General features: G+C 48.5%; 1 protein-coding gene across 4 annotated transcripts; it reads left to right on the top strand.

The window, feature by feature from the left end:
- Nucleotides 1-23,138: 23,138 nt before the first annotated feature.
- Nucleotides 23,139-27,421, top strand: LOC109743622 (disease resistance protein RFL1). Of its 4 annotated transcripts, none has more exons than XM_073499689.1 (7): nt 23,139-23,364; nt 23,443-23,475; nt 23,577-23,702; nt 24,070-24,126; nt 24,221-24,284; nt 24,404-25,147; nt 27,186-27,421. In XM_073499689.1, the coding sequence occupies exons 1-7, from the start codon at nt 23,348-23,350 to the stop codon at nt 27,354-27,356; spliced, it is 1,212 nt and encodes a 403-aa protein (XP_073355790.1). In that variant the 5' UTR covers nt 23,139-23,347; the 3' UTR covers nt 27,357-27,421. The 4 variants fall into 4 exon arrangements, with proteins under 4 accessions (XP_073355790.1, XP_020158301.2, XP_020158303.1 ...); XM_020302712.4 differs by having other exon boundaries at nt 24,221-24,305; XM_020302714.4 differs by having other exon boundaries at nt 24,221-24,308.
- The last annotated feature ends 328 nt before the right edge of the window (nt 27,422-27,749 follow it).

Below are 27,749 nucleotides of genomic sequence, written 5' to 3'. Positions count from 1 at the left end.
TGAAGGGAATATTGATTCTACCTTTAGATCCTCCTTTGGTTTGACACTCTTATTTATCGAGAAAGGCTACAACTGATCCCATATACTTATGGGTTATCAAGGGGTCCCAGCCGGAAACGCCCTGAAACCCGGCGGTCCGAAGCTCGTCTCCTCAGCCGGACCGGTGGCGCCGCATGGCCCAGCTCTGGTGGGCCGCGTCGTGCCTAGCCCGGCTATTTAAGTCGACCGGCGGCACCGAAATCCTACCATCTATCCACATTTTCCTCCTCCTCCTCCTGTCCGCCGCCTCTGCCACTTTCCACTCCACCCGTCCGCCTAGTAGCCATGCCCCCATGCTGCTGGGTGAGGAGCGAGTGATTTCTGACGTCGGAGCGCTGGCTCGAGCTCCTTGACCAGATCCGGGCTAGGCGCGAAGCCCGGATCGCCACGGGGCTACCTTTGGATGCAGTGGATCCGGAGGAGGAGTTGGAGGAGAAGGAGGACAGGGAGGAGGAGGATGAGTCGGAGGAGGAGGATGTGGAGGACGTTGGCGAAGCGGATCTGCATGCGGAGCAGTAGTCCATCCTCGATTCCCTCCAGTCGGAGTCGGCTGCGGAGGCCAGACGCCATCGCCGGCAGGAGATGGTGGCGCATGAGGCCGCGGAGGAGGCGGAGATGCTCGCCTACATGGATGAGGTCGAGTAGGGGGAGGATGAGCCGGAGGCCTCCTACCTGCCCGTCCAGCCGGCGCCCGGCACCGTCGTCGTTGACATCTCCGACGACGAAGACTAGCTAGGCTAGTACATAGTATGTATTACGTAGGATTTCTTTGCATGCTTTCTATGAAACTAGCACAAATGCCCGTGCGTTGCAATGGGAGGAAAAAAATATCGTAAAACCTGCTCTGTGTGTCATTACGCGACATTTCATATATGTAGTTCTGATAAACATCGGTTTTAAAATTACACTATTATCGCTTTTTGAAGCATGAAGCGTGGACGTGAAAAACCCACTTTAATGTCTTTCATCTGATGGAAGAGTAGTGGTGCATGAAATAGTCTATCAATCGTTTTTTTTTGCTTTTCGAAAAAACGCGAATATTATTTTTTAAATTTGAACAATTGATAAATTTTTATTTTTTATTAGAACTAACATGTGTTTTCAAGACAAACATTTTTGAACACATGATTTTTTTAAACAATTTTTAGTACTTGTTAATTTTATGAACAACTTTAAATGTTTTGAAAAGGAACAATTTTTGGGAGTTTTGAGATTTTTAAAAAAACATATCGGCTCAGTCTCTCTAAGGTTAGTGTGTATGTATGTTTATGAGTGTCTACGTTTGTACTGTGTTTCTCAAAAGAAGATTCTCTTTAGCCTTTGTATGCTATAATTTAATGTGCCATGCGTTGCATCGAAAAAAAGCATTGCATTTTTAGTGACTCATTCATGTTGACACTTTTCATGTTCGAGTGTCCGCAATTCTAAATATTGATGAAGCCACATCCATGTCTTTGACGGCGCCTCCTTCGGCATTGCACTTTCGCCGAACGGAAGAATTGTGATGCATTGAAGTGGGATTGTTTATATAAAAATGATGAATGTACAAGATGAACACAGACTTAGAAGTATGTATATTTCAAAACACTACTCAACAAAACATTAGGATATACTATCAGATACTATGATTAGTGTCAAATAATTTATGTACGAAGTTTTACAAAACAGAGGAAGTATCTGATTAATGTCAGATAATTCATGTATCAATGTAGAAAACAAACAAGGGGTTCTCTTATGCAAAGAGCCTTCACGTGGTGCTTCTGGTGTCTTTGATTGGATTTGTACGTGAACTGCTCTACAGATACAGGTGGCGTACATCCTACCTCGTGCTCATCGATGGAATCCAGCTTAGCTACGGCGACAAAGGTACCCCGCTCCACTTCTGGCGTTATCCTCCCTGCTGCTCCTCGTCCTAGGCCATCCTTTTCTCTTCGCCGCGACGCCGTCTATACCAAAGCCGTGCCGCGGCTGCCGGGTTTCAGCGGCTCCCGCACGGCCACTACCAGAATCGCACCCTACGCCGACGGCAAGGGCCGTCGGCATAGCCCTAATATGCCGTCGGGACATGCCTATGCCGACGGCCCCCGTCGGCATAGGGCCGTCGGCAACATATCCGTCGGCACAGCCCGGGAGGCCGTCGGCATAGAAAGGCCGTCGGCATAGGATCTATCCCGACGGTGTCCGTACATCTATGCCGACGGCCCTGGCCGTCGGCAACGTTCCCGTCTAACGGCGGCCGCCGTCAAGTGACGAACAACCGCTGCTCGCCACGTGGCTCATCTATGCCGACGGCCTAGCCGTCGGCTTAGTTTAAATCTATGCCGAACGGCGAGGCCGTCGGCATAGGCTTACCCAAGGAGCGCCTAGTTGCTGACGCGTGGCATCTATGCCGACGGCCTGGCCGTCGGCTTAGTTTATATCTATGCCGACGGCTAGGCCGTCGGCATAGATGCCACGCGTCAGCAACTGGGCGCTCAGGCCAGCCCTATGCCGATGGCCTAGCCGTCGGCATAGTTTGTATTTGATTTTTTTTCTTTTTTCTGTTTGTTTTCAAATCAATTCAATTCAGATATACATCACATATCAGCAGATATATATGACGGAAATAGACATATAGAACACATCTAAGTATCATCCGTCACCATCACAACAATATATGCATAAGCATCGTCATAATCAACATAAAGATAAGCATAAGCATATAAAGAAGCACGCAAGTCATCTAAAGGACCGTCAAAGACCACAAGTTTATCATCATCACCACACACAAGTCATCTAAAGATACATAAGCATAAGCACACAAGTAACCCAAAGGCTTAAGCGCCAGGACGTCGAGCACCGCGGAGGTCGTCACCGCCAAGACCGTTGAAGCCCAGGTCGTCACTGCTAGCGGCAGTGCTACCGCCAAGACCGCCTCCGCCTCCGCCTCCATGGATCGGAGTGGTCGGGCTCCGTGACTCAGGAGTGCTGCGAAGACCACCGCCAACGGTTGATCCACCGGTTCCCTGGATGTTGAAAAGACATATTAACGGGATATATGATTGTGTTGAAAGGCATGATATGCTTTGAGTGAATAGATTGGGGATGAACTAACCGGCGAGGGGCCAGCGTTCTGTGCCACAAACTCCTCAAAGGTCAGCAACGTTGGTTGTGCTGGAGGACCCTCTGCTGATGGCCATTGAGGACACCTGCCGGCCGCCATTTCCTGAAAAGCGTGCTGCATCTGGCGATCCCTCTGCTGATGGTATGCATGAAGGCGGTCGTGCCATGCCATGGTCTCCTGGCGTGTGTACTCCATGTAGGCCTACAGTATGACATGATGAAACTCATAAAACTACTAAATGCGGAAAACAAAGTGAGCAATGAAGATAAAAGGGAAAATACTTACAGTTTGCTGCTCCTGAAAGAGGGACAGTGACGGTGCACTGCTCATGGGCGTGCTCGTGCGCTGGCTCAGGGTCGGGTCGATCCGACGGAGCTGTGTGTAGGAGATAGTAGGAGTGATCACAACATCGAGAACCGCCTCCCAACCGTGCTCCTTCGGCCCCATGCCCACCACCACCCTTTCGTCCAGATCCGCCGCAATGGGGTCAGGTGTGTCAGGATGTAACACCAGATACCCATTAGAGTAGGCCTTCTTCCTATGCGCGGTCTTCTTACCATAGTACTTGGGCTCGCCAGGCTTGGGGTCCTTCCGCGTATGGGCGATCTCCCACGCCTGCATGTGTGAGAGCGGCCGCTTCAGTTTCTCCTCCTGCACCACCAAACAGAGGTTAGTCATACATAAGAAAGTAATGGTAAATAGAAGAAGAAGAATGTTTAATGGGGTTAGTCATACATTAACTGCCTTGTGCAGATAGTGGTTTCGGTTTCCCTGAGCATGTACTCCCTCCTTCCCTCGGTTAGCCTTGTTTTTTACTCTCATAGCCGCCCAGGCTCCAGCCTCATCACACCAAAGATCCACCAATGCCGCCCAGGACTCGTCTTTTCCATAACACCAATTTGGTAACACCTACATAATGAAAGCATAATGGCATGTCAACACAAAACGGTGAAATGTACCACAAGGTAATGAAAGCATAATGAAAATCTTTTATACTTACCTTCAAGAACTCGTCCCTCTCCAAGGAAATGCCCATCCTCCGCGCGTCTTCCTTGGTCATCTTCACACCAAGATATTCGTGATGGTATGTTGAGATGGCCACATAGCGCACCTCGTACTGCATCTGGCTGTTGGGGAACGTAGCAGAAATTCAAAATTTTCTACGCATCACCAAGATCAATCTATGGAGTAATCTAGCAACGAGGGGAAGGGGAGTGCATCTACATACCATTGTAGATCGCGATGCGGAAGCGTTGCAAGAACGCGGTTGAGGGAGTCGTACTCGTAGCGATTCAGATCGCGGTTGATTCCGATCTAAGCACCGAAGAACGGTGCCTCCGCGTTCAACACACGTGCAGCCCGGTGACGTCTCCCACGCCTTGATCCAGAAAGGAGAGAGGGAGAGGTTGGGGAAGACTCCGTCCAGCAGCAGCACGACGGCGTGGTGGTGATGGAGGAGCATGGCAATCCCGCAGGGCTTCGCCAAGCACCGCGGGAGAGGAGGAGGAGGGAGAGGGGTAGGGCTGCGCCGAAAGAGAGACGTTCTCGTGTGTCTTGGGCAGCCCAAACCTCAACTATATATAGGGGGAGGGGGCTGCGCCCCCCTTAGGGTTTCCACCCCCAAGAGGAGGCGGCCAGCCCTAGATCCCATCAAGGGGGGCGGCCAAGGGGAGGAGAGGGGGGCGCCCCACTAGATGGGCCCTAAGGCCCATCTGCACCTAGGGTTTGCCCCCTCCCACTCTCCCATGCGCCTTGGGCCTTGGTGGGGGGCGCACCAGCCCACCTGGGGCTGGTCCCCTCCCACACTTGGCCCACGCAGCCTTCTGGGGCTGGTGGCCCCACTTGGTGGACCCCCGGGACCCTCCCGGTGGTCCCGGTACATTACCGATTTCACCCGAAACTTTTCCGGTGACCAAAACAGGACTTCCCATATATAAATCTTTACCTCCTGACCATTCCGGAACTCCTCGTGACGTCCGGGATCTCATCCGGGACTCCGAACAACATTCGGTAACCACGTACATACTTTCCCTATAACCCTAGCGTCATCGAACCTTAAGCGTGTAGACCCTACGGGTTCGGGAACCATGCAGACATGACCGAGACGTTCTCCGGTCAATAACCAACAGCGGGATCTGGATACCCATGTTGGCTCCCACATGTTCCACGATGATCTCATCGGATGAACCACGATGTCGGGGATTCAATCAATCCCGTATGCAATTCCCTTTGTCTAACGGTATGTTACTTGCCCGAGATTCGATCGTCGGTATCCCTATACCTTGTTCAATCTCGTTACCGGCAAGTCTCTTTACTCGTTCCGTAACTCACATCATCCCGTGATCAACTCCTTGGTCACATTGTGCACATTATGATGATGTCCTACCGAGTGGGCCCAGAGATACCTCTTCGTTTACACGGAGTGACAAATCCCAGTCTCGATTCATGCCAAACCAACAGACACTTTCGGAGATACCCGTAGTGCACCTTTATAGCCACCCAGTTACGTTGTGACGTTTGGCACACCCAAAGCATTCCTACGGTATCCGGGAGTTGCACAATCTCATGGTCTAAGGAAATGATACTTGACATTAGAAAAGCTCTGAGCAAACGAACTACACGATCTTGTGCTAGGCTTAGGATTGGGTCTTGTCCATCACATCATTCTCCTAATGATGTGATCCCGTTATCAACGACATCCAATGTCCATGGTCAGGAAACCGTAACCATCTATTGATCAACGAGCTAGTCAACTAGAGGCTTACTAGGGACATGGTGTTGTCTATGTATCCACACATGTATCTGAGTTTCCTATCAATACAATTCTAGCATGGATAATAAACGATTATCGTGAACAAGGAAATATAATAATAACCAATTTATTATTGCCTCTAGGGCATATTTCCAACAGTCTCCCACTTGCACTAGAGTCAATAATCTAGTCCACATCACCATGTGATTAACACTCACAGGTCACATCACCATGTGACCAACATCCAAAAAGTTTACTAGAGTCAACAATCTAGTTCACATCATTATGTGATTAACACTCAATGAGTTCTGGTTTGATCATGTTATGCTTGTGAGAGAGGTTATTAGTCAACGGGTCTGAACCTTTCAGATCCGTGTGTGCTTTACGAATATCTATGTCATCTTGTGGATGCTACCACGCGCTATTTGGAGCCATTTCAAATAATTGCTCTACTATACGAATCCGGTTTACTACTCAGAGTCATCCAGATTAGTGTCAAAGTTCGCATCGACGTAACCCTTTACGACGAACTCCTTTTCACCTCCATAATCGAGAAAATTCCTTAGTCCACTAGATACTAAGGATAAGTTCGACCGCTGTCATGTGATCCATTCCTGGATCACTATTGTACCCCTTGACCAACTCATGGCAAGGCACACTTCATGTGCGGTACACAGCATAGCATACTGTAGAGCCTACGTCTAAAGCATAGGGGACGACCTTCGTCCTTTCTCTCTCTTCTGCTGTGGTCAGGTCTTGAGTCTTACTCAATACTCACACCTTGTAACACAGCCAAGAACTCCTTCTTTGCTGATCTATTTTGAACTCTTTCAAAATCATGTCAAGGTGTGCTGTCTTTTGAAAGTATCATCAGGCGTCTTGATCTATCTCTATGGATCTTGATGCCCAATATGTAAGTAGCTTTATCCAGGTCTTCCTTTGAAAAACTCCTTTCAAACAACCCTTTATGCTTTCCAGAAATTTTACATCATTTCGGATCAACAATATGTCATTCACATATACTTATCAGAAATGTTGTAGCGCTCCCACTCACTTTATTGTAAATACAAGTTTCTAACAAACTTTGTATAAACCCAAAAACTTTTATCACTCCATCAAAGCATATATTCTGACTCCGAGATGCTTACTCTAATCCATGGAAGGATCGCTGGAGCTAGCATACCTTTTAGCATCCTTAGGATCGACAAAACCTTTCTGATCGTATCACATACAACCTTTCCTTACGAAAACTGGTAAGGAAACTTGTTTTGACATCCATCTGCCAGATTTCATAAATGTAGCTAATGCTAACATGATTCCGTCGGACCTAAGCATCGCTACGGATGAGAAAAACTCATCGTAGTCAACTCCTTGAACTTGTGAAAATACTCTTTGCCACAAGTCGAGCTTCATAGACGGTAACATTACCGTCCATGTCCATCTTCTTCTTAAAGATCCATTTATCTCAATGGCTTGCCGATCATCGGGCAAGTTCACCAAAGTCCATGCTTTGTTCTGATACATGGATTCTGTCTCGGATTTCATGGCCTCGAGCCATTCATCGGAATATGGGCCCACCATCGCTTCTCCATAGCTCGTAGGTTCATTGTTGTCTAGCAACATGACTTCCAAGACAGGATCACGCATTACTCTGAAGTAGTGCGCATCCTCGTCGTCCTACGAGGTTTGGTAGTGACTTGATCTGAAGTTTCATGATCACTATCATAAGCTTCCACTTCAATTGGTGTAGGTGCCACAGGAACAACTTCCTGTGCCCTGCTACACACTAGTTGAAGCGACGGTTCAATAACCTTATCAAGTCTCCACCATCCTCCCACTCAATTCTTTCGAGAGAAACTTTTCCTCGAGAAAGGACTCGTTTCTAGAAGCAATTACTTTTGCTTCCAGATCTGAAATAGGAGGTATACCCAACTATTTTTGGGTATTCTATGAAGATGCATTTATCCGCTTTGGGTTCGAGCTTATCAGCCTGAAACTTTTTCACATAAGCATCGCAGCCCCAAACTTTTAAGAAACGACAACTTAGGTTTCTATAAACGGTGTCGTCTCAACGGAATTGCGTGGTGCCCCTTTTAAAGTGAATGCGGTTGTCTCTAATGCCTAACCCATAAACGATAGTGGTAATTTGATAAGAAACATCATGGTATGCACCATATCCAATAGGGTGCAGTTATGATGTTCGGACACACCATCACACTATGGTGTTCCAGGCGGTATTAATTGTGAAACACTTTCCACAATGTCTCAATTGTGTGCCAAACTCGTATCTCAAATACTCATCTCTATGATCATATCACAGACATTTTATCCTCTTGTCACGACGATCTTCAACTTCACTCTGAAATTACTTGAACCTTTCAATAATTCAGACTAGTGTTTCATCAAGTAAATACACTCAGCATCTACTCAAATCATCTGTGAAGTAAGAACATAACGATATCCACTGCATGCCTCAGCACTCATTGGACTGCGTACATCAAAATGTATTACTTCCAATAAGTTGCTCTCTTGTTCCATCTCACTGAAAACGAGGACTTTCAGTCATTTTGCCCATGTAGTATGATTTGCATGTCTCAAGTGATTCATAATCAAGTGAGTCCAAACGATCCATCTGTATGGAGTTTCTTCATGCATATATACCAATAGACATGGTTCGCATGTCTCAATCTTTTCAAAAATGAGTGAGTCCAAAGATCCACCTACATGGAGCTTCTTCATGCGTTCTACACCAATATGACTCAAGTGGCAGTGCCACAAGTATGTGGTACTATCATTACTATCTTATATCTTTTTGGCATGAACATGTGTATCACTACGATCGAGATTCATTTTAGGTGCAAGACCATTGAAGGTATTATTCAAATAAACAGAGTAACCATTATTCTCCTTAAATGAATAACCGTTTTGAGGTAAACATAATCCAATCATGTTCAACGCAAACACCAAATCTCGATGATAGAGGGAGCATGCGATGTTTGATCACATCAACCTTGGAAACACTTCCAACACATATCGTCATCTCACCTTTAGCTAGTCTCCGTTTATTCCGCAGCTTTTATTTCGAGTTACTAAAACTTAGCAACCGAACCGGTATCTAATACCCTGGTGCTGCTAGGAGTACTAGTAAAGTACACATTCATATAATGTATATCCAATATACTTTTGTCGACCTTGCCTGCCTTCTCATCTACCGAGTATCTAGGGTAGTTTCGCTTCAGTGACCGTTCCCCTCATTACAGAAGCACTTAGTCTCGGGTATGGGTTCAACCTTGGGATTCTTCACTAGAGCAGCAAATGACTTGCTGTTTCATGAAGTATCCCTTTTGCCCTTGCCCTTCTTAAACTAGTGGTTTTACTAACCATCAACAATTGATGCTCCTTCTTGATTTCTACTTTCGTGGTGTCAAACATCGCGAATAGCTCAAGGATCATCATAACTATCCCTGATATGTTATAGTTCATCACGAAGCTCTACTAGCTTGGTGGCAGTGACTATGGAGAACCATCACTATCTCATCTGGGAGATTAACTCCCACTTGATTCAAGTGATTGTGGTACTCAGACAATCTGAGCACATGCTCAACGATTGAGCTTTTCTCCCTTAGTTTGCAGGCTTAAGAAACTTGTCAGAGGTCTCATACCTCTTGACGTGGGCACTAGTCTGAAATCCCAATTTCAGTCTTCGGAACATCTCATATGTTCTGCGACGTTTCAAAAACCGTCTTTGGTGCCACAATTCTAAACCGTTAGCATTACGCACTGAACTATCACGTAGTCATCAAAACGTGTATGTCAGATGTTTCGTAACATCTACAGACGACGCTGAGGTTCAGCACACCAAGCGGTGCATTAAGGACATAAGCCTTATGTGCAGCAATGAGGACACTCCTCAGTTTACGGACCCAGTCCGCATAATTGCTACTATTAACTTTCAACTAAATTTTCTCTAGGAACATATCTAAAACAGTAGAACTAAAGCGCAATGACATAATTTGTAAAGACCTTTGGACTATGTTCATGATAATGAAGTTCATCTGATTATTGAACTCCCACTCAGATAGACATCCCTCTAGTCATCTAAGTGATACATGATCCGAGTCAAACTAGGCCGTGTCCGATCATCACGTGAGACGGACTAGTCATCATCGGTGAACATCTCCATGTTGATCGTATCTGCTATACGACTCATGTTCGACCTTTCGGTCTCTTCTGTTCCGAGGCCATGTCTGTACATGCTAGGCTCGTCAAGTCAACCTAAGTGTTTTGCATGTGTTCTGAGGCCATGTCTGTACATGCTAGGCTCATCAACACCCGTTGTATTCGAACGTTAGAATCTATCACACCCGATCATCACGTGGTGCTTCGAAACAACGAACCTTCGCAACGGTGCACAGTTAGGGGGAACACGTCTCTTGAAATTTTAGTGAGGGATCATCTTACTTACTACCGTCGTTCTAAGCAAATAAGATGCATAACATGATAAACATCACATGCAATCAAATAGTGACATGATATGGCCAATATCATTTTTTGCTCCTTTGATCTCCATCTTCGGGGCACCATGATCATCTTTGTCACCGGCATGACACCATGATCTCCATCATCATGATCTCCATCATTGTGTCTTCATGAAGTTGTCACGCCAACGATTACTTCTACTTCTATGGCTAACACGCTTAGCAATAAAGTAAAGTAATTTACATGGCGTTATTCAATGACACGCAGGTCATACAAAAAAATAAAGACAACTCCTATGGCTCCTGCCGGTTGTCATACTCATCGACATGCAAGTCGTGATTCCTATTACAAGAATATGATCAATCTCATACATCACATATATCATTCATCACATCTTCTGGCCATATCACATCACATAGCACATGCTGCAAAAACAAGTTAGACGTCCTCTAATTGTTGTTGCAAGTTTTTACGTGGCTTGTATAGGTTTCTAGCAAGAACGTTTCTTACCTACGTAAAACCACAACGTGATATGCCAATTTCTATTTACCCTTCATAAGGACCCTTTTCATCGAATCCGTTCCGACTAAAGTGGGAGAGACAGACACCCGCTAGCCACCTTATGCAACTAGTGCATGTCAGTCGGTGGAACCTGTCTCACGTAAGCGTACGTGTAAGGTCGGTCCGGGCCGCTTCATCCCACAATGCCGCCGAAACAAGATAAGACTAGTAGCGGCAAGAAGAATTGGCAACATCTACGCCCACAACTACTTTGTGTTCTACTCGTGCATAGAAACTACGCATAGACCTAGCTCATGATGCCACTGTTGGAGAACGTAGCAGAAATTCAAAATTTTCTACGCATCACCAAGATCAATCTATGGAGTAATCTAGCAACGAGGGGAAGGGGAGTGCATCTACATACCATTGTAGATCGCGATGCGGAAGCGTTGCAAGAACGCGGTTGAGGGAGTCGTACTCGTAGCGATTCATATCGCGGTTGATTCTGATCTAAGCACCGAAGAACGGTGCCTCCGCGTTCAACACATGTGCAGCCCGGTGACGTCTCCCACGCCTTGATCCAGCAAGGAGAGAGGGAGAGGTTGGGGAAGACTCCGTCCAGCAGCAGCACGACGGCGTGGTGGTGATGGAGGAGCGTGGCAATCCCACAGGGCTTCGCCAAGCATCGCGGGAGAGGAGGAGGAGGGAGAGGGGTAGGGCTGCGCCGAAAGAGAGACGTTCTCGTGTGTCTTGGGCAGCCCAAACCTCAACTATATATAGGGGGAGGGGGCTGCGCCCCCCTTAGGGTTTCCACCCCCAAGAGGAGGCGGCCAGCCCTAGATCACATCAAGGGGGGCGGCCAAGGGGAGGAGAGGGGGGGCGCCCCACTAGATGGGCCCTAAGGCCCATCTGGACCTAGGGTTTGCCCCCTCCCACTCTCCCATGCGCCTTGGGCCTTGGTGGGGGGGCGCACCAGCCCACCTGGGGCTGGTCCCCTCCCACACTTGGCCCACGCAGCCTTCTGGGGCTGGTGGCCCACTTGGTGGACCCCCGGGACCCTCCCGGTGGTCCCGGTACATTACCGATTTCACCCGAAACTTTTCCGGTGACCAAAACAGGACTTCCCATATATAAATCTTTACCTCCGGACCATTCCGGAACTCCTCGTGACGTCCGGGATCTCATCCGGGACTCCGAACAACATTCGGTAACCACGTACATACTTTCCCTATAACCCTAGCGTCATCGAACCTTAAGCGTGTAGACCCTACGGGTTCGGGAACCATGCAGACATGACCGAGACGTTCTCCGGTCAATAACCAACAGTGGGATCTGGATACCCATGTTGGCTCCCACATGTTCCACGATGATCTCATCGGATGAACCACGATGTCGGGGATTCAATCAATCCCGTATGCAATTCCCTTTGTCTAACGGTATGTTACTTGCCCGAGATTCGATCGTCGGTATCCCTATACCTTGTTCAATCTCATTACCGGCAAGTCTCTTTACTCGTTCCGTAACTCACATCATCCCGTGATCAACTCCTTGGTCACATTGTGCACATTATGATGATGTCCTACCGAGTGGGCCCAGAGATACCTCTCCGTTTACACGGAGTGACAAATCCCAGTCTCGATTCATGCCAACCCAACAGACACTTTCGGAGATACCCGTAGTGCACCTTTATAGCCACCCAGTTACGTTGTGACGTTTGGCACACCCAAAGCATTCCTACGGTATCCGGGAGTTGCACAATCTCATGGTCTAAGGAAATGATACTTGACATTAGAAAAGCTCTGAGCAAACGAACTACACGATCTTGTGCTAGGCTTAGGATTGGGTCTTGTCCATCACATCATTCTCCTAATGATGTGATCCCGTTATCAATGACATCCAATGTCCATGGTCAGGAAACCGTAACCATCTATTGATCAACGAGCTAGTCAACTAGAGGCTTACTAGGGACATGGTGTTGTCTATGTATCCACACATGTATCTGAGTTTCCTATCAATACAATTCTAGCATGGATAATAAACGATTATCGTGAACAAGGAAATATAATAATAACCAATTTATTATTGCCTCTAGGGCATATTTCCAACACTGGCGGGCCTTCTTCTTGCATTGGCGCAGCACGATCTGGTCCGCTCTGGCCCTGTGCTCCGGGAGAACTCGATAGAATTTCTACAATCATGCACGAAACAAGAATGGAAGAAGCCATGAGTTAAAACATTCATGAAACTAGAATGTACTTGTGCTTCTGAAGAGAACTCACCCAGAAAGTGGTGATCACGGCCTTGGCATGGGTCCCATGGTCCGCGTGGAGGGCCGCTTCCCAGTGCTCCCAGCTCGTGGCCAAGACCCGATGGTTCGGGTGCCTGACTGGATCCGGACAGTACAACCCCGGCAAGTGTAACTTCAGCAAGACGGTGATGAGGCCGTTGGGAATACGGACCCCTTTAGAATATATCTTGTTGCTGCAAAAGAATGAACTATTAGCATGTGACAAGCAAAATAAATAACAACCGGAATGAGCATGTGACAAGCAAAATAATGAAATTATTATAAAGTGGCACTTACTCTTTCCCCGTGGGCTCAATGAGCCACTTCTGCTCCTCAGTAGCAGGAACCTGCTTTGGTAGCTTTGCGTTACCACGCAGCCACCCCTTGTTGTCAACCCCCTCCCCGCCACAACCCTCCTCCTCGCCTGCCTCCCCCTCCCCAACCTCCTCCTCATCCTCCTCCTCGTCCTCCTCCTCCTCCACCTCCTCCTCGACCCCATCCCAAACTTCCTCCTCCTCGCCTGCCTCGTCCTCCTCCTCCTCCTCACCAGAGGAGGGTACCTCACTAGAGGATGGCCTCGAAGACAACACCCCTAAGGCGGTGAGGGTGCGCTCTTTCTGTCCGCGACCCCCTGTAGTGGCTCTCCCCCCACCACCTCCCCCTCTAGGGGCTCTCCCCCCGCCCCCTCCTCCTCTAGGGGCACCTCTCCCTCGACCTCCCTATGAGGAGTCATCGTCAAGTAGCCGGGGGGAGGATTACGTGCTCGACCACTCTGACTAGGCAGGCCAATGACCTTGCGTAGGAAACCCACGCCGTCGGCCTTCCCCTTGCCCATGTTCCACGAACCTGCATTGAAAAGAGAAAGCAATTAGTAAATTAATGAAATGAAGGAAAAGGCATGATAATAAACATATTAATAAAAATGCATAAAAGGCATATTCCTAAACTATAGAAAAAAAAGACTTGACACGTACATCTGCTAGAAACCATATGAATCATCACTGTTGTAACCTCTTTCTCGGTCCGTCTCATCATCACTATCAATCATATCATCTTCGTTGTCTGACGGAGGTGGAGGCTCTTCCTCGTCGTCAGCGTCTTCGTTTAACTTTTCTAGCATAACTATGTCATTTTCATTGACAATGGTCTCACCATCATTCTGTGCATTGTCGTCGTTTGGATCCACATCATCATCACCCAATGGTCTAGCGTCATCGTTTCTAACCACATCATCATCATCAGGTTGCTCTTGATAGAACACTCCCTCGTATGTCATGGGGTTAATGTTCTAGTAATCGTCTTCATTCGGGTTCGGTAGCTTACCATGTGGCGACACCTTGAACACAACTTCCCAACCCTTTAGGTACTCTTTCTGGCATGGGTAAGGCAGATAATATACTTGTGTAGCTTGGGTAGCCGCAATGAAGAGATCGGCTCCGGCATAGACGGTTGATGGTTTAACTTCGACCAAACCAATGGAAGGCGTATGTTTTACCCCCTCCCGCGGATCGAACCATCGACATTTGAACACAGGCAGACTTAGGGTCTCACGCCCCTGGTGGAATTTAATCGCGTATATATTTTGTACCCTTCCGTAATAGTCTACTGAATTTTGACCGGGAGTGTACACTCCGGTATTTATAGTTTTGGGATCAGGCCGGCTGTTCTGGTGCTCCTCTATATGGAAGCGATACCCATTCACATCATACTTTTTACATGTCATCACGGCAGGGTCAAAACCCATGGAAACCCATCTCAATTCATCATCCATAGATATGTTCGGATCTTTTCCCTACAGGTATAATTGAAATTGTTGCGTGCATTAGTTAACTAATAAATGTCGAACTAGGTATTTAATAGGGGAGTGTGGAAAATTACTTTCTCCATGAACCAAGCAACAAAATTTTTACGTCCAGGGTTTCCATGACAGAGAAGAGTAAGTGCCTCCGCCTCAGTAGGAGGATTCATTCCCGTCCATTCCTCTTCAACGAAATCACTAAAAAAAGAAAAGTGGTGTTAGACCGGGACTAAGTGAACATAGAACATGATGATGTGGAAGACATAAAGGAATGGTGTAGTGGTATTACCTCATCCACACTTCCTCAACTTCCCTGATGTTGTGCAAGATATAGAACATGAGGTCCTCCCACTCTTGTCGTGGCATGTTATAAGGTTTTGAGGCCCCAGCCCTCCCACCTTGCGCGTTGAATAGATGGAGCCTAGGTTGATACTTCGGCTCTTCTATATTGTATCGAGGCACCTTGTTATGCAGATGGGGAACGTGGTTTGGATAGTATGATGTCCTGAGGTCTGACACCTCCTCTAGGATAACTGCCTTAGCTATGGAAGCTTCAATCTTAGCTTTGTTTCCACATTTCTGTCAGAGATGCTTGTTCTGTCTCTCAGGGTCGTACTGCCAGCGATTCTGCACAGGCCCCCCCAACAATACCTCGTTCGCGAGGTGCAGAATGAGATGTGTCATCGGTGTAAAGAAGCCTGGCGGAAAGATCTTCTCTAGCTTGACTATCAACTCTGGTGCCTTCTTATGCAATTTTTCAATCACGTCTTTACTTACTTCTTTAGCACAGAGCGTGCGGAAGAAATGGCTTAGCTCGGCAAGCACTCGCCAGACATGCTCGAGGACATAGCCTCGAACCATCACCGGCATTATCCGCTCAATCCATACATGGTAGTCATGACTCTTCAGGCCGGTCACTTTGCCCGTTGAAAGATTGACTCCCTTACTTATATTCGATGCATAACCATCGGTGAACTTCAAAATGTGTTTCAGCCAGATAAGTACTTCCTTTTTTCTGGCGGTTTAAGGACAAAGTCAGCATCTGGCTTGAACCAGTTTTTTCGACCGCCTGTGGGAGGCTTCATGTTCAGACGTGGTCTATCACAAATTCTCTGTTGATCGGCTCTAGCTTTAACGTTATCCTTCGTCTTATCAGGAATATTGAGGATCGTGTGGAAAAGGGACTCTGCCACATTCTTTTCGGTGTGCATCACATCGATATTGTAAGGAAGTTTGAGGTCCTTGAAATAGGGAAGATGCGAGAAGGGGGTAATGTGAGTCCAGTTGTGCGTCTCACCATATCCCTCGAAGCCTTTGGCTTTGGCTTTGCCTTTGCCTTTGACTTTAGGCTGGAGAGCTTTTAGCTGAGCAAGAACATCTGCCCCCAAAATGTTGGAATCTCGGTTACTTCATGAACAACCCGGCCTTTCGTGAAGTTCTTCTTGTCTTCCCTGTCTGGATGGTCGGGAGGGAGGAACTGTCGATGCAGGTCAAAGGCTACATACTTGCCACCCTTACTCAGCCAAATCATTCGCAGAGCCTGCATGCACACTAGGCATGGCATCTTCCCACTTGTACACCATCCGCAGAATAGAGCATAGCCGGGAAAGTCATGCATGCAATAGTGCAACCAAACTTTCATCAAGAAATTTCTCTGCAGATCCCGGTCATATGTCAACGTCGAAAAGTACCAAGAATGGTGCAAAGCTTCCACCAGCGGCTGCATAAACACACCCAATTGCTTCCCCGGATAATCAGGCCCCGGAATGATGAGCGACAAGAACATGGTCTTGCGTTGCATTAGGGCACCGGGAGGAAGATTGAGCGGAATTACAAACACGGGCCAGCAGCTGTATGGATTGGACGACATACCATATGGATTCAACCCATCAGCTGATATGGCTATTCTGACATTCCCAGCCTCGGCTGCTTCCTCGGGGTATTCTTCATCGAACGACTTCCACGCTTCCCCTTCCGATGGATGTATGATTTTTTTTGGATTGTACCTTATACCTTCCTTGTGCCACTTCATCATTTTGGCAGACTCCTTCGTGATGAAAAGGCGCTGCAGTATTTTTATAAAATCAAGATACCGAAGAACCTTAACGGGGATGGTTAGCTGCTTTTTCTCACATTCCTCACCGACCACCTCAATGTACCAAGACGAACCGCACTGCCTACAGTACTTGTCATCCGCATACTCGTGCATAAAACAAAAGGCAATTCTTCGGGCAAACATCTATTTTCTCATAATCCATAGAGAGTGCCTTCATGATTTTCTTTGTATCGTACATGCTTTTCGGCAGTGCATGACCCTCAGGGAGGCTGTTAGCCCATACTCCCAAGAATGCTTCAAAGCATTTCTGGCTACAGCCGTACTCAGCCTTGACTGCAATCAGTTGCGAGATGGCATCCAGCTGAGATATTTTCGCACCCGCATAAAGAGGTTTCTTCGACGAGGCCAAGACCTCCAAGAAGGCCTTTGCGGTTGCCTCCGGCTCCTCCGGTTCATTCTCTGAAGGTGTCGCATTCGCCGTTTCTGCAACAATGACATCATCTAGCATGTCCCTGACCCCGTCGTCCTCATATCCATCGATGCGTCGTCGCATCACCTCCTCTCTACCACGGTCCTGCTCGGCTATGTTTATCGGCGGCATGTCAAAGTTTGGCATATATCCGTGCGTGCGAAGGTGCTCACTCATGTCCGTCTGATTTCTACGGTGACGTCTGGCACATCTCGCACAGGGGCATGGTGGGATAATTCTCATTGGATGACGGAATATCTCCTTCAAATACACATCGGTTTTCGCGATCCACTCTGGTGTTACTCGATTCCGACGGATAAAACCACTATACATCCACTGATTATCTGCCATCCTCTGCTTTTTTGCAAGCCACACAACATAATTAAGGATTCACTTAAATTAATCACATCAAATTTTCAGTTTCTACCGCGTTGAATCCACCTACATCTCTAATAGGTAAAGATGGGTCCTAATCCCACCCGAGGATGTGTAGATTGAGTACGTTCTCCATTCTACCCCGTTCCGAGACAAAATTTCGGCAGCACCTCCCCGCTGTTCTCCAGATACACGTCTCGGCAAATAGCCGAGAGAATGTGCTCCGGAGAACAATGGGGAGGCGCCGCCGAAATCCTGTCTCGGAACAGGGTAGAACATAACCAATCTACACATCCTCGGGCTGTCCGTGGAAAACGCTAGACAATCCGAAAGAGCTGCGGTGATAAATATGCAATTGAATGCATATTTATCGATGCAACCCTTTCGGACGGGAGACGCCTAGGTTACGCCAGTTGACTTGAGAATGAAATCTAGTAACATGATTCGTAGCTCACCCTCGGCTGTAGAGGAAGTATTCGAATAGCAGACGGACGACCGGGGACCAACAGCTCCTATGCCGATCACTTCACCGAGATGGAACACCACAGAACCTGCACCATGACAATAATTAAGTACATCACAATATATTCATCATCATCATCTAACAATCACCGAATCATAAAAATCAGCATCCTATATCATCTCTTCCGCAAAAAAAATCATTATCTATCATCAACATCATCATCTATCATCATCAACATCATCATCTATCATGTAACAATCATCATACATTTGCAACTATCATAAAAAATCTATCATCTAACATCATGCCCCTTGTTAAAAAATTGCATTTGTTGCATTTCTCACATTTGTAACTATCATCAAATCATCTATCATCTAACTATGCATCCATCCATCTAGTTACATAACTATGAACAACAACAAAATTAACAAAAAAATCTACAGAGAGGGAGGGAGGGAGCTCACCGTGGGGGAGGGCCGGCTCGGGGGGAGGGGCAGGCACGGACGACGGGCCAGAGCAGGCGGTGGAGGGCCGCCGCGGCGGTGGCCTGGCGCGGGGAAGGGCCGGCCGCGCGCGGGGCAGAGGCGAGGGCGGCCGGGTCGGGGACGGGGTGGACGAGGCAGCGACGGGGTGGCCGACGCGGGGACGGGATGGCCGGGGCGGGGGGCGGTGTGGCCGGCAAGGGGTCGGCGGAGGTCGGGGAGGGGACGAAGTGGCCGCCGGGGCGGGGTCGACGGAGGTCGGGGCGGGGACGGAGATCGGGGGAGGGAGGGCCGGCCGCGCGGGGGATGTGTCGAGGGAGGCCGGGGCGGGCGGATAGAGCGGGCGGCGCGGGCTGATCCGCGCGGAGACGACGGCGGCGTGGGCGGATCCAGGCGGCGGCGCGGTGCGGGTCGACGTGCGGGCGGGGGGTGAGACAGAGAGGGAATGGGTGGAGGAGGATGAACAGCGAGTGGATAAGGCCACCCCTATGCCGACGGCCTGGCCGTCGGCATAGGATGGGTCCACAAGTCAGTGGAGCGGGAGGAGTGGATACGGTGGCCCTATGCCGACGGCTAGGCCGTCGGCATAGGAGTGGTCGCACCTGACAGCGAGAGGGCCGTCGAGTGGATAAGGGTGGCTCTATGCCGACGGCCAGGCCGTCGGCATAGATAGGAGGCCTATGCCGACGGCTATGCCGTAGGCATAGATGGCAACTACTTTTTTTTGAAAAAATAGTCCCACCTCGCCGAGGGAAAAGCAATTTGACATGTTTAAATAGTTCACTAATCCATACGTTATAAGCTCCGGTATTCATTAGACTTATATGAAGAAAATGGACAATTACTGTGAACTTTTCAGTGCCCGGGCAGCCGGCCCGGTGCCCGAGCACTAAAAGGTTCATAGTGATAGTACATTTTCAATGATGAATACCGAAGTTTTTAATCAATTCAATTATTACATTTTTAGATTCTTAGTTTACCGTCTGTATGGGACCCGGTACCCGGTGCGACGCCTGTGACACCGGGACCCTGGGGGTTAGGCGGTACGGGGGCCGTGGGGGGTAGCAATGCCACTGGAGCTTAGCCGTCCGCATAGATGGACATGCCACGTCCGGCGAAAGTCAAAGGGCTAGACCCGGCGGTCGTCTGTGTCAGGGATAGACAGGACGGGGTACCTGTGGGCGGGGGGGGGGGGTAGCAATGCCGTCCGTGAGGGGGGCCACACCCCGGAGATGCGTGCCGCCTCTTTGGACATGCCACGACACCACCCTGCATGTATATATGAGGGCCCGGTGCGACGCTCCGGTGGCGTTGCTACCCCCCAGGGGCCCCGTCCCGCCTAACCATGTAGCGTTAGACCACAAGATCTAGCCCTTTGACTTTACACGGACGGGCTTTGACCAGTGGAACTCTCCACCCGGTTGTGTTAGGTCAGCCCATAGGAACACTTTGGAGCAACATCCGGGCCTGACCCACAGCAAGATCCGCTCCGTGTAGACCCTACGCGTCCGTTTCCCCCCTCCAGGTGCCGGCGGCGCCGTCGTCCGTGAGGGGGGGCACACCCCGGAGACGCGTGTCGCCTCTTCGAACATGGCACCACACCACCCTGCATGTATATATGAGGGCCCGGTGCGACGCTCCGGTGGCATTGCTATCCCCCCAGGGCCCCTGTCCCGCCTAACCATGTAGCGTTAGACCACGAGATCTAGCCCTTTGACTTTACACGGACGTGCTTTGACCAGTGGAACTCTCCACCCGGTTGTGTTAGGTCAGCCCATAGGAACACTTTGGAGCAACATCCGGGCCTGACCCACAGCAAGATCCCCTCCGTGTAGACCCGACGCGTCCGTTTCAACCCTCCAGGTGCCGGCGGCGCCGCCGTCCGTGAGGGGGGCACACCCCGGAGATGCGCACCGCCTCTTTGGACATGGCACCACACCACCCCGCATTTATGAGGGCCCGGTGCGACGCTCCGGTGGAATTGCTATCCCCCGAGGGCCCCCGTCCCGCCTCTTCAAACATGGCACCACACCGCCCCGCATGTATGAGGGCCCGGTTAGACGGGACGGTGTACCTGGGGGGGTAGCAATGCCGCTAGGTGTTGCTTTGGGCCCTCCTACGGTTGTGGAAGCGTGGTGGCTGGCGCAGGCACCCGGCACGCAGCTCCGGGGTGTGCCCCCCTCACCGGCGTCGTTGTGGGGCACGGCGGCAGCAACGTCCGTGAGGGGGGCAATCAATATACCATCGGGGTATGTTTTTTTGTTAGATAAGGCACATTTATGTTGTGAAAAAAAGGAAAAAGTAAATAATATAAATAAAAAATAAAAAATAAAAAAATAGAGGTATGCCAACGGCTAGAGGTATGCCGACGGCCTGCCGTCGGCATACCTGCGCACACAGCCACGAATCGATGACGTGGCAAAGGGCGGGGATCGATGACGTGGCAACATCCATGGGCCAGGCCTATGCCGACGGCCAAGCCGTCGGCATAGATTTGCCCCCCCCCCCCCACGGACCGGCGAGCGACGCGGATCGATGACGTGGCGGGCGACGCGGATCGATGACGTGGGGGCTATGCCGACGGCCGCCGTTAGCCCGTCGGCGTAGACTGACGCCGTCAAAAGGCCGTTTCCGCCCGGGTAGCCGGGCCCACGTTCTATGCCGATGGGCTTATCTATGCTGACGGCCGCCGTAGGCATATTTCTCGCGACGCCGATGGCTGAGCTTTGCCGACGGGGGCCGTCGGCATAGATGGATATACGCCGACGGCTTTTCTATGCCGACGGCTTGGGCTGGGCCATCGGGATAGGCCAATCTATGCCGACGATGGCCGTCGGCATAGGTTCGGCCGTCGGCATTGCCAGTTATTCTGGTAGTGGGCTGCCGGCCATGGAGGCCACCGTGCTGGCCCGCAGTCCGCGTCGTTGTCTCTGGTTGGAGCAGCGAGGCTCCGCCTTCGCGCCCGACCTCCTTTCCTCTCTCCCTCCTGCATCCTGCCAGCCGCCCCTCACCTTTCTCCCCTGCCTGCAGCCGCTGCTGACTGCTGCCTCGGCCACCATGGCCACGGCCTCCTCCTTGCCTCGCCTGCCTTTATACTGGACCGCGCCACCACGAGCATACGCCCTGCCGCTTTCTCTTGCCGTGACCGGGTCCTCCACCTGCACCTCCTACGACGTCCGACTTTTCTGCTACTTCATCCACTCATGGAGGCCACCGTGCTGGCCCGCAGCTCGCGCCGTCGTCTCTGGTTCGAGCAGCGAGGCTCCGCCTCCGCGCCCGGCCTCTCCCTCGTGCATCCTTCCAGCCGCCCCTCGCCTTTCTCCCCTGCATCAGCCGCTGCTGACTGCTGCCTCGGCCACCATGGCCACGACCTCGTCCTTGCCTCGCCGACCTTTGTACTGGCCTACGCCACCATGAGCATACGCCCTGCCGCTTTCTCTTGCCGTGACCGGGTCCTCCACCTGCGCCTCCCTGTCGACGGCGTCCGACTCGTCTACTACTTCATCCAGTCGGAGCGCGACCCGGAGATCGTCAGCGAATCGGTGGGCTAGCTTCTGCCGAACGACGCCTCGGCGTTCGCCTCTCCACATCTCCAGATCCATCCCCATCTCCACCTGCCTGCACATCTCTGCTGCATCACGCCAGCAGGCCGTGGTGGAGGTCATGGGCGCCGAGCTGCTCCACCCACCTCGAGCCGACGCTAGGAAGAGGGAAGATAGCTCCGCAGCGGCGCCATGCCTGCCGGCCGACGAGCACGGGGGAGCTTGGGTGCTGGGATGGAGACGCACCTAGGGGGCGGGGAGGCCGGAGGCGGAGGAGAGGCCGGGAGGGCCGGAGGTGGAGGGGAGAGCCGAACGGCGGACGAGCTCGCCGACGAGAACCCAGCCGAAGCTGCCCCCCACCTCCACCTTCTCGATAAGATGAGCAAAGGAGTGCGGGCGAACTTCTTAGAAAATCCAAGGGTTAATTTGCACAATCGAACCGTTTTCTCATATCCACTTAAGTAGGAACTGCGGGTTGAATTCTCAAAAAACAGAGGGGCTTTTCTGAAAAAGCACCGACGACGTACGGGTAGAAACCCAATTCTCTTTATTATTAGGTATTAGGTAAAGATTTGGGGATGAAGTATGAAAGAAACGAATGCAGAGTTGCTAATTTAAAACGTGACTGGTCACTGTTATTGGACGCGTGCGATCGTATCGGCGATCGTTTGAAGGACCAAATTTACAAAGTCCGGCTCTAGATACTCAAAATTTACAGGTTATTGTCGGAGAAACCGTGAGGGAGCAAGCCGTATCATTGTTGGAGAGGCCGTGGGGGAGCAAGCCGTATCGCTCTGGCTCAACCTTATCCTATATTTCAACAAGAGGGTCCAGTCCGACCCCCTCCTACCTCAAATCGACTATCCCCGAAAAGAAAAAAGAAAACCCTCAAATCGACTCCCACGCCAGGCCACGCCTCCGCCGCCGCCGCCGCCGCCGCCAACTACTCCTGAAGGCAACTACCGCCAGATCTACTCGCTCCTGCAACCTTCGCCTCAAGGATGTCTACCGGAACCCCGTAGGTGCTCCTTTCCTCCTTGTACGCACTTTTTTGCGTATCTTTTTGCAGATATTTTCATGCTTTTGTTCCTTGCAGATTGTTTGTGGCGTCTGTTATGCTGGTGTGTGTGTAAGTATTCCTTTCCTCCCAGTGTAGATGTTTCATTCCTATTTGTATACATATTTTCCCCTCGTTTTTTTACAGTTTTTTCTTTGCTTTTTTCTTCGCAGAGCGTTTTGGGGGTATGTTATGCAGCTGTATGTGATCCCGAAGGTAATTTTGGGATTTCTGATGCCGCTCCTGCAGGATCGCAGCTCAAGCTCAACCTACCGGCTCCGGTTCCTCATGGAGTACATGTACTTATCCCAACCTTACCCATTTTTTATTCCAGAACACTTAAATGTTTAATTGGTGAGAACATTTGATTTTTAATTGGTAAGAACACTTAATGTCTAATTGGTGCACTTCGCTGTGTTAAGCCGGTTGTTGGTGATCCATATAGTTGTTTGTTATCTAAGATAGATGTACTAGCAGAGAACATATCTGTGCTGAAAAGGGGTTATTTCTATTGGGAATATCAGAATTTGAGGTGTCATTAGCCCATCTTTCTACTGGGGAACTGGGTGATATAAGGGATTGCTTGATGTTGGATTGATCTGTGAGTCATGAACAATTCATATTGGATGTAAAATCTGAAGATTAATATTTATCTATTTTTTACAGCGTAGTACTATACATCCTATTCATACTTGACGCAATCACAGGCGTACTGTTCTTGAGGTAATGATCTTCTCCTACTTACTTAGCCTTAAAAGTGTGTCTGCTCTCTAGGCGGCTGTAATGTTACAACTCCATTTCAAATTTTCAATCACAGGATTCCATTGTACTACGAACTTGAGCTTGCCTTCATCATGTACCTATGGCACCCCAGGACTCAGCTATATTTACCTTCAAAATCTGTAGTTGTACAACATCCAAACATGAAACAACATCCATTGATCCATGTGGTCCCTTTATGAGCATGATTTAGTGACTGCGTGTTGCTGCTTTGAAACAGGGGGCTACCATTGTGCTCAACATGATCCTCCTACCACTGGTAATGGTCAAGTTCTTCACAGCGAGAGTTCATGATCTGCTCCTCGCTTGTATACGGCTCCGGTCGGAGGCAGCTCGTACCCGTGCTCATGCCCGTGAGATGAGGCTGCAGAAGCTCCGGTTGGAAACTCGCCATTTGTGGGGAATGGAGAGTTGTCTTAACAAGGTGCATGACTTTTTGGAGAGCAGGCTAGCCCATGATAACTTGCTAGGGATCTGGGGCGTGAGTGGAGTGGGTAAATCTTCCCTTCTCATGCAGCTGCGACAGTCTTACCGAATCTTCGCTGTTTTCCACCATGTGCTCTATTTTGGGTTTGGCAGCAGATCCACCGTGACGGATGTGCAGCTTGCATTGGGTGTATGTTTGGGCTACAACTACGAAATGATGCCATTGATGGATGAGAAGAGCCGGGCCCGCGTTATCCATCACAGTTTGTCAAACACCAGCTTCCTCCTGTTGCTAGATGAGCTGGAGGCGCCTGTTGATCTGGCGGCGGTTGGCCTGCGGATGCCACTTGGGAAGTACCGGCACCAGAAGGTCATCATTGCGACAGGGAGCAAGGATGTTTGTGCCCTCATGGGTTGTGCTGCTGATAACATCATCGAAATAGGGTGTTTGGGGGAAGATGATGCCTGGAGCCTCTTTAAAGACAGAGTTGGGGATGCAATCATTGATGACCCTCGGATTCAGCCGCTTGCCAAAGAGGTACACAGCCCACCAAAATGTTGTTTCTAAGGTTCATGCATGCCAGCACTTCCTGTTGTCTTGTTTTTTTTTCTGCCAGTAAGCGTGCACGTGTAACTGTAGGAATCAGTTCCTTCATTCATCCTAGTTATTAGGCAATTGTTTTAAGTGAAATCGATTTTTTTTAATAACGTATGGATACACCAAAATCAATAAAGATGGGTAATAAGGTACTAATACTTAAGATATCGCCAGTGCATTCATCACTCTCAATAAAATACTAGACCAACAACAAAACCCAAGACAACAATTTTTATCTTTGGTCACAAAGTTGAGCGAGTCATATTACATCAAAATATTCTTTTCTTTTTGTTCTAGAGATTTCAAATTTTACAAACCCACGTAGTTAGATATTAACCTTCTCATCGCAAGCGATATCACTCCCTCAATTCGTTGATTCTTAAGTCTAGTCACCCTTTCAGTATTGCCAATTGCCATGCATCTTCAGTGAGAACTAAACGGCCGTCAAGACACTATTAAATAGATCAAGTAATCAGTCACACAATAAGAGGCATGATCTGATTACTTCCTGTTGGGGTCACCAAAGCTATTCAAACACTTCAACTTAACAAGGTTTTCTTCAAGATAGTTAATGGGGCCAACAAGGAAACACTCTGTGTTCCGCAAGAAACCTTTGATAAATAGAAGTATCTGTAAAGTTGATCTGTGTCGGTATAAAAATCTAATAATTGATATACCATCAGAAACCTAACCTCAAATACTAAAATCCTTATGCTATCTATTTTATGTTGGATCCAGTCCATACCGACAGATAAGTTCGGTGTTAAGCTTTCACAATGGATGGATTGCTGAGCCGAAAGATTCTGGGCAAATACAATCGGTAAATTGTTTTTTTAATGTATTAACAAGCTAACCTTAGGGACTGACTCCAAGGCATCTCGTACTAAAAAATGTGTTAACCAGACTCCGGAAACTTCCAGGAAAAACTTCTCGAAGAAAAATCATTCCAAGTGAGAAAATGGCTTGCGCGCAGGGATTCGAATAACAAGACGGTCATTAAATTTGCTAATTTATGAGATAGAAAGCTACTAATGGAGACCAAAAAGCACCATAAATTTCACGCCCAGATTTGTAACTTGGGACTTAAAACGATTGGCTTACACAAATTTTTCCAAGGTTAAGCTCATCTAAAAACTGCAAGATGGTAATTAAATAAATAGGTCTAGTACAACAGCATTTGTAAAGCTAACCTGACTAACAGTAAAGCATGTTCAGAAAACTAAAAGGGAGAAGTTTTCCATCTTCAGTGACCTCGACATCTTGCAGAACCCCTTCTGAAGCACACATAAAACAAGATTATGTACCAAGTACCATAGTCCATAGCTAATCTTTAAGAGAAAACAGTCACAATTCTGCGCAGGTCCCGCTGCCAATAAGCCTATAAGATGTTTATCACTATTGCATCTCAGCTGAATGTGTAGAAGATGAAGTTGTAATAAACACACACTTACAGCTGTAGTGTTTTCTTTGGTACTTTCTCAGCAAACAAGTCTAGTTAGGAAATTTCACTTGCAAATTTTTAGTTGAAGAAAACAACTGATGCATTTGAAGTATCGTTGACTGCTTTCCTTGTGTGCTGCTATGCTCCTTAGAGAATGGATTAACAGTTGGAACTGGATTAACCTAAAAACTCCCAAAAGAACAACAAATGTTACAAAGGAAGTTGACAATTCATATTCTGTGTACCAAATCTTTTTAGGTTGATGTTTCTTTGTAAACTGAAATATAAAAATCTTACTCCTTAGATACTTCCCTTAGTTCTGACCCCATAGCCCAACTTGAGAAGAGTTCAGGTTCTAGGGTTATAGGAGTTGAGATGATTTGTTCCAGCCATCACTTTTGTTTTATATTAATAGTTGATTTGTTTGTCCATCTTAGCTGCTGCGTCCTTCGTACTTTCACCATTTTCTTGTGGCTAAATTTCAACCTGCTGCTACTTTCACAACAGCTGCTTAACTTGATTGACTGTTATGTGCAGATGGCTCAAGCCTGTGGAGGATTGCCGATAGCACTACGCACATTTGCTGGGGCAATGTCTGCGATACAAGATGCAGATGAATGGAGGTATATGTATAAATATCTCCAGGCTCGGCTTCCATTGTCACGAGAACAATTTGCAGATTTGTTACACAATATCAGGCACTGGTAGGTGTTGCTGTGCTCTCCTAATTAGACCTGTTTGGAAGCCTGATAAATCGCAGTTCTGTAAAATAATTGTCCTTGCCTAGTAAGAAGTACTCCCTCCGAGTTAGTACAAAGTTGGGTCATCTATTTTGGAACGGAGGGAGTATGTTTGAATGTCCAACCACCTACATCTGTGAGCATGCTGTTGGAATGGTTGATGGACTATGTAAGATAAAAATTCTAACAGCCCCAACTTTCCTTTTGAGCAAAATGGCAGCTGATGAAAACTGGCTATCACTGAATTGTATAGCTCCACCTGCAAGAAGTTCCTGCAATTGGCGTACAAATTCTTATTTCAGCTTAAATTTCTGCACTGTAAAAATAATTCAGCTTCATGCCTTTATTATTTATGCCATAA

This window comes from Aegilops tauschii, chromosome 5 (genome assembly GCF_002575655.3).
Source record: "Aegilops tauschii subsp. strangulata cultivar AL8/78 chromosome 5, Aet v6.0, whole genome shotgun sequence".
In the NCBI taxonomy this organism is placed as follows: domain Eukaryota; kingdom Viridiplantae; phylum Streptophyta; class Magnoliopsida; order Poales; family Poaceae; genus Aegilops; species Aegilops tauschii.
This window is presented reverse-complemented; position numbering and strand designations above follow the sequence as displayed.

Bases quoted from the DNA above. Each gene is read 5' to 3' on its own strand.
- LOC109743622 (XM_020302713.4), top strand. The intron at 23,476-23,576 runs GTAAGTATTCCT...TTTTCTTCGCAG, and splicing joins TCTGTTATGCTGGTGTGTGT to AGCGTTTTGGGGGTATGTTA. The intron at 24,127-24,220 runs GTAATGATCTTC...TTTCAATCACAG, and splicing joins ACAGGCGTACTGTTCTTGAG to GATTCCATTGTACTACGAAC.